Raw genomic sequence first — 6,548 nt, 5'->3', positions numbered from 1 at the left:
TAATTAGAATTACATCCCAATATCAATAGAAACTAGTCAATTCATTAACTTATAACTAAGCCAAATCAGTGACAACTACCCAATACACTTCAGATAATATATCACATAATGCTCTCCAAATACAATTTAAACCAAAGATATCAAGTTGGCAAGTTACATGCTATTACAAAATTTCGAAAGCATGCCAAATAAAAATTGACATAGACAGAGTAAATAGAATATAAAAGATACGATATAAATCAAGATATCAAGTTGACAAGTTACATGCTATTACAAAAAGCCTACAGTAACAATCTAATAAAAGAATATAACAAGATTTGTCCCAAAACTATTATAAATAGCTGTAAAACATCATTTCCGTACAAATTTTGGAGTATAAAAGTCCCAATCATAAATATGACACATCTAGGAAATTATTTAAATGTTATTATTCTCGTTATATTCGTTTTATCAACGTACTCACTTTTCTTCGGAGAGGATAATGGTCATTACTATATTTTGAATATAAACTATCAACAATCAAAGTAATTAACCATGTTTCTAGAACATAAAAACAAAGCTAAACCAAGATTCCCAACATGTACCATGGGAGCAAAAAAGTAAATCTGGTGAATTAAAAAAAAATACTAATCATTCTGCATAAGCTCCATCAAAATTGAAACCATCAAAACCACCTCCATTGTTAGCCATACCTCCATTGTTACCCAGATCATCGTCCAGACCTCCATTGTTACCCAGACAGACCTCCATTGTTAAACTCAGTCATCAAGGTAATAATAAGACCCAGCATTCTTTTGTTCTCTGTCCTTTGTTGATTCAAGTTTGTTGATCCTTGGGCGAAAATTAGTTGGGTCTCTTCTAAATGTGATATCAAGATGCTGCAACAGTGATTAGATTAGACATATCATACGAACAAGTACCACCAGAGAGAACATAATTTTTTAATTTTAACGTGTGTGATACCCTGAATTTTTAAAAAGGAACGAATTAATGAAACCATTGAAAAACAATGACACTTACAGATAAGAAAAGGTTCATCCCGGTAAGCAATGATTGTGGACAGTTTGCAGTACAATTAATTGAAGGTTGACCCTCATAAACGATAACTTTGTCAGCAAGATAAGTTGCCATGATGAAATCATGCTCAACGATAAAGGCTGTTTTCTTTGCATGAAGAATAAACCTCTTAATGACTTTTGCAGCAACAATACGCTGTTCTGAATCAAGATATGCACTTGGCTCATCTATCAGATAGATGTCTGCAGGCTGTTGTTGTAGAACAATAGCAACTGATTAGAAAACTATAAATACTATTTAGTTTAAAATGAATAGATGTCTAAAGCAGGAAAAACAAACACGCAACAAAGCTGAGTGATATAGTTCCAAAAGTCTTGCCACAACATCATCACAAATAGAACAGTAATGAATCGTGAATTCAATTAATATTTTGTTTGAAGTAAAATGTATACATTAAAGAGACAGACATAGATCAATCACAACAAATTCAAGTTTCAAAAAAAAAATCAACACAGGTTTAGCTTTTAACTTGTTTCCGTTACATAATTTGAAAAAAATCCAGCTGACATCACCAACAAAGATTTGGCTTCTCAAAAGTCGGGGAAGTACAACATCTCAACCATAGAAAAAATAAACAGCAGTTGATGAACATTCATAACAAATCACAGCAGACCATAGATTGTCATCAATCTAAAGTAAATCACTCACTCTGAGAGAGCCAAATTCCGCTGGTATATAGGAAACTACTAATGTATTCAAGAATGTAGAAGGGAAAGAAAAGACAGGGCAGACACAAGAACTAAGATGCACAGGTAATCCCAAGGATGAAACATAAAATACCTTTCCAAGACAAAGGCATAAGGCAACTCTTTGCAACTCTCCACCAGAAAGATTCTGAACCTCTTGGTCCATCAACTGTTCAATAAGTAGTGGTTTCATCACATCTGATATAAACTGGGGATGAGTATATGCATCACGGATTTTTTGATGTAGCATGTATCTAACAGGTAATTGGGACTTTGGGCTAATTTTCTGAGGTTTGTATGATACGTTGAACTCGGGCATCTCCACGTCAGATACACCTTCTGTAGTATCGGGTTTCAACAAACCAGCCTGAATAAAAGAAGGTGAATAAATATATGAAGAATTATGCAGTTTGATAAACAAATAATAAGACTAAAAGAATACCAGCATACGAATGAATGTTGTCTTTCCTGTCCCATTCTCGCCCAGCATCACAATAATCTGTGAATCTGTAAATTCTCCTTCAACTGCATGAAGCCTGAAATTGCCTTGAGTTTTGGTCATGGTTGGGTATTTGAATCGAGCATAAGTTTGAGCTTCCTCAGCAGTTTCCTGTGGATTCTCTGCAACCTGGACAACACATTAGAGCAAGGTTAATTCGATAAAGTTTATTTGTTTTATTTAAAATAGAGAACTGAAATTTACAGTAATGAAAATTAAGCACCAGCATCTAATTTATTAAAATATTTTCATTTTGAGGTGCAGAAAGTATAATCATATGAAGGTCAAATAAAAATGACACCGTATGTTCTTTCTTAAATTTTATATAAGTGACTTATATGTCCTTATTACCATGTAGGTCTGCCTTATATTCACGATTTATTAGGGCCCGTTCGGTGCACATGATAGGGAGATAGAATAGGATAAGATTATCCTATCCTATTTAAATCCCTTGCATCAATAGGATATGATAAATTAAACCTATTATCAATTATCTCCTATTCACTCTTTGTTATTTCTACCCTTAGTTTTCGGTGGGCTAGCAACCTATAGGATTTTTCTGACCCTTTCACGGTTTGCTTGTATTCTTCTATTCATAAACGACTTCTCTTTCTTCAAAAACATATTTAAATCATGAATAATTATATTTTCAAGTTCTACTTCTACATCCATCATTGATGTTCTAAATGAAGCATGATAATCCAGAATCAAGATTCCCACGTTTCCCTCAAGGTTGTGTCATACTAGCGTAAAAGATGCTCGTGAGATCTGAAACTTTCTAGAAACATAGAATTCATGAACTAACCCAACAAATTGTTTAACAATTGATTAGAAATCCATAAACAGGGTTGATTTAATAAGTATTCAAATAGAGTGAAAGATGCAATCAATGGTCATATTCCATGGAAGCAGTAATGTAAATGACAAGAACGAAGACGAAGAAAAGCACAACCTCATTACTCAAAAAAAAAAAATATGTATTTAATTTGTCAAGTAAATATAGGATTTTTTTGTTAAAAAATATGTATTTGATTAAATAATATCTTATCATGCGGATATCAAGTGTCCGACAAACACATGATATGATAAAATAATGTTATCCTACTTATTATCATGTGTTCGCCAAACAAAGGATAGAATAATGTTAATAAAGTTTATCTTGTCACTATTCTATCCTTATACAATTCATTATCATATCTTGTCTTTATCCTATCTTACGCACCAAACGGGCCCTTAACATTTTGTAAAAAGATAAATCACTCAGTTAATTCAGGTACATCATCTAAGCTTTTAGATAATTAAATAAAAAATTATAGTAATAATGTATACATATATATAAATTGGAGAATGCTAACGAGTGCCCTAAGGCCAATGGTTAAGCATCTAAAACAAGTAAATTTTCATGTAAAAGTTGTGTAATCATTACTTTATCAAAAGTAACATCTTATATTTTCAAGATAAAATTTCTATTTCTAGATTCCTTAACCATTGCCCTGAGGGCACTGGTTAGCAAAACCCATATAAATTTTACCAAAATATAAGGACTAACAATATAATTTATCTTTTTTTAATGGCAATATAATCTAATCTAATAAAATGATTCAACACAAACGGAAATAATTGTGATCTGCTCATTTAAATGGGTAAATTTTGCTGAGTATACTCAGAAACCAAATACTTTCAGCACTTCACTCATGTATGTTTTTGATATGTTGAAACAAACACCATTGGATCAATGGATGGGAGGTAGTAGATAGATTATATCTACCTTGAAAGTAAGAGAGACCTCCCGAAACCTAAGATTTTCTGTTGGAACGAAGCCGGACAAGAAGATATTAATTCCTTCTCTGACTGAGAAAGGGAGTGTCACAACACCGTATACACCAGGTTTGCCATACAAACAGCAAATAAAGTCTGATAAGTAGTCCAAAACACTAAGATCGTGCTCGACAACAATTACAAAGCTGAAAAAAAGAAGAGGATTTCAAATAAAATAACGATTCTTGATAAAAATCAACGACAAATCACATAGTGATATCAGCAATGTTTAAAGCAGAAACTACAAAGGAAAGGAAACAAACCTATTAGGCCTGAGCAATGACCGAACAACTTGCGCAGCTTTCAGCCTCTGTTTCACATCAAGATAACTGGAAGGTTCATCAAACATGTATATCTCAGCATTTTGGATGGCAACAACTGCAATGGCAAACCTTTGGAGCTCACCCCCTGAAAGATCACCAACATTACGATCTATAACTTGATTAAGCTCGAGATCAGCACAAAGTTTTTCCTTCATATCTCTCTCATTTTTTGAGTCTAGCGTCTGCCCCACGTTCCCTTGCACAGCTTTTGGAATGTGGTCAACATATTGAGGCTTAATGATAGCCTGTGATGTAACGTATATTGAAATAAGCAAAGCCGGAAGGGGAAAAAAAAAAAAAAAAAAAAAGGCATGTGTGACACGCTACCTTATCAATACAAAGTTCAAAAACAACATAAGAACGTTTTTCAGAAATAAAGGATAAAGAACTCTGGTGATCATTATAATGAATGCTACATGCTGAAACATGAAATCAAATATAACTAATTATGGATTATTAATGTCTTAAATTTTTGGGTTGAGCCTAACTCAACCTTAGACTTTAAAGGCAAGGGCTGCCCATGCTATATAAACACTACACACATGCCATATCTCTATGAAATGTAGGAATAAATCCACCCCTTTGACGCCCAACACAATGAAAGTGCCGGAGGCTGCAATGAAAAGGCAACCCAAATGCCGCAATTAGGCGGCCGATAATATGGTTAAGGGTATTGAATAAGGACATAAACATCACCTTCAAATCATCCTCTAGAATGCGAGTAAAGTAATTCTGCAATTCAGATCCTCGAAAGTGGGTCAAAATTTCCTGCCAATCAGGGGGTTCCTGCAAAGGGAAAGAAAAAGTATGAAACCTCAAACATGTTTGTTTGTCTTGTCACAATTAAAAATTGTGGTAATTTCTTACCGTGAAACGACCCAAGTTGGGCTTGAGTTTTCCAGCCAAAACCTTAAGTGCAGTGGACTTCCCAATTCCATTTGTCCCAACCAAACCAAGCACTTGCCCCGGTCTGGGAACCGGCAACCTGCAATTACAATTACAATTCTTCGATTGGATTAAAAAGCTTAAAAACATAAAAACATAAGTCACAACACACACACACACACACCTGTGAAGCTTAAAGGTATTAGGACCATATCTATGAGTGGTATCTTTGTCCAAATTTTTTGGCAAGTTGATAATTTCGATGGCTCCAAAAGGACATTTCTACAGCAATATCATCATCACATAAACCAAACCCATTATTCATTATTAAGTATTAACAAAAGCGAGCATCTTTAAAAAAGTGAATGAATAGAATAATAATACCTTAACACAAATACCGCATCCAATGCACAATTCCTCGGAAATGTAAGCAATCTTGGACGCAGAAGTAACCTCAACACATAATTTTCCGGTTCCGACGACAGGACAACTCTTCTTGCACTCTTGACGACACTTTTTCGGTTTGCATTTGTCGTTGTTAACGATGGCAATACGCGTCAATCGTTCATCAGACATGTTGCAGCAAACAAAACCTAAATCCCAAATTACAATCAGAAAATGAATTGAATTGAATTGAATTGAGAGAGAATACAAAATTGAAGTGCTCGCTGAATCCAGAAAGGATTGGAGTTGGGTCGAGAATCGAATCGAGGGAATGGGAATGTTAGGGTTCTTCTTCGGAAGCACGATAGTTTTGCATGGGCTAATAATATGACGGAATACTAGAAAATTACTTTTCCACATCGAATACTTACTATTTACACAAGTAAATAACCAAATACCCCAAACGATAGTTAGCTACCTCTGGCATATGCGTCGGCAGTTAACTGCCGCTGATTTTTCTCTGCTTTTTATCAGATTTTACGCGTTTTGGTCAAAAAATCAAAATAAATCGAAACTTATTCAGAATTCTACAAAACTTTAGAGACCCTCTATATATATTTTTTTAGGTCAAAATTCAATTTCTAGGTCGACGTTTTGATGTTTTGGTTTCTTGAGTTATGACGCATTAAAAATTCATATTTAATCCATCCGTTGTCGAAAAATTCTAATTTTTTTAGGGAAATGTTTTTATTATGTTCTTAATATGTGTACAAAAAATAATGAAAAAAATTCAACCTCTATATAATTTTTTTGGATGCGCAGTTGGAAAAATATTGCAATTTTACGCGTTTCAGTAAAAAAATTCAAAATAAATTG

General features: G+C 33.9%; 1 protein-coding gene across 4 annotated transcripts; it reads right to left on the bottom strand.

The window, feature by feature from the left end:
* Positions 1–316: 316 nt before the first annotated feature.
* LOC25482205 (ABC transporter E family member 2) lies at positions 317–6,067 on the bottom strand. Of its 4 annotated transcripts, XM_013610731.3 has the most exons (10): positions 5,673–6,067; positions 5,473–5,570; positions 5,271–5,388; positions 5,100–5,189; positions 4,344–4,648; positions 4,031–4,226; positions 2,206–2,391; positions 1,858–2,130; positions 1,021–1,266; positions 317–878 (listed from the first exon to the last, which is right to left on the bottom strand). In XM_013610731.3, exons 1-10 carry the CDS (start codon positions 5,862–5,864, stop codon positions 759–761), a joined length of 1,824 nt encoding a protein of 607 aa, XP_013466185.1. In that variant the 5' UTR covers positions 5,865–6,067; the 3' UTR covers positions 317–758. The 4 variants fall into 4 exon arrangements, with proteins under 4 accessions (XP_013466185.1, XP_024631206.1, XP_024631205.1 ...); XM_024775438.1 differs by lacking the exons at positions 4,031–4,226; positions 5,100–5,189; positions 5,271–5,388; positions 5,473–5,570; positions 5,673–6,067 and having other exon boundaries at positions 4,344–4,479; XM_024775437.2 differs by lacking the exons at positions 4,031–4,226; positions 4,344–4,648; positions 5,100–5,189; ... (1 more) ...; positions 5,473–5,570; positions 5,673–6,067 and adding an exon at positions 2,486–2,620.
* Positions 6,068–6,548: the final 481 nt, after the last annotated feature.

The sequence above is a fragment of the Medicago truncatula genome, chromosome 1 (genome assembly GCF_003473485.1).
Source record: "Medicago truncatula cultivar Jemalong A17 chromosome 1, MtrunA17r5.0-ANR, whole genome shotgun sequence".
In the NCBI taxonomy this organism is placed as follows: domain Eukaryota; kingdom Viridiplantae; phylum Streptophyta; class Magnoliopsida; order Fabales; family Fabaceae; genus Medicago; species Medicago truncatula.
Note: the sequence above shows the minus strand (reverse complement) of the source record. Positions and strands in the feature narration are given on the sequence as shown.

Coding starts and splice junctions, on each gene's coding strand:
- LOC25482205 (XM_013610731.3), bottom strand. CDS start 5,864: ATGTCTGATGAACGATTGACGCGTATTGCCATCGTTAACAACGACAAA. Junction 4,227..4,343: donor TCATTGCTCAGGCCTAATAG/GTTTGTTTCCTT, acceptor TCTTTTTTTCAG/CTTTGTAATTGTTGTCGAGC. Junction 1,267..1,857: donor TATGCCTTTGTCTTGGAAAG/GTATTTTATGTT, acceptor CTACAACAACAG/CCTGCAGACATCTATCTGAT.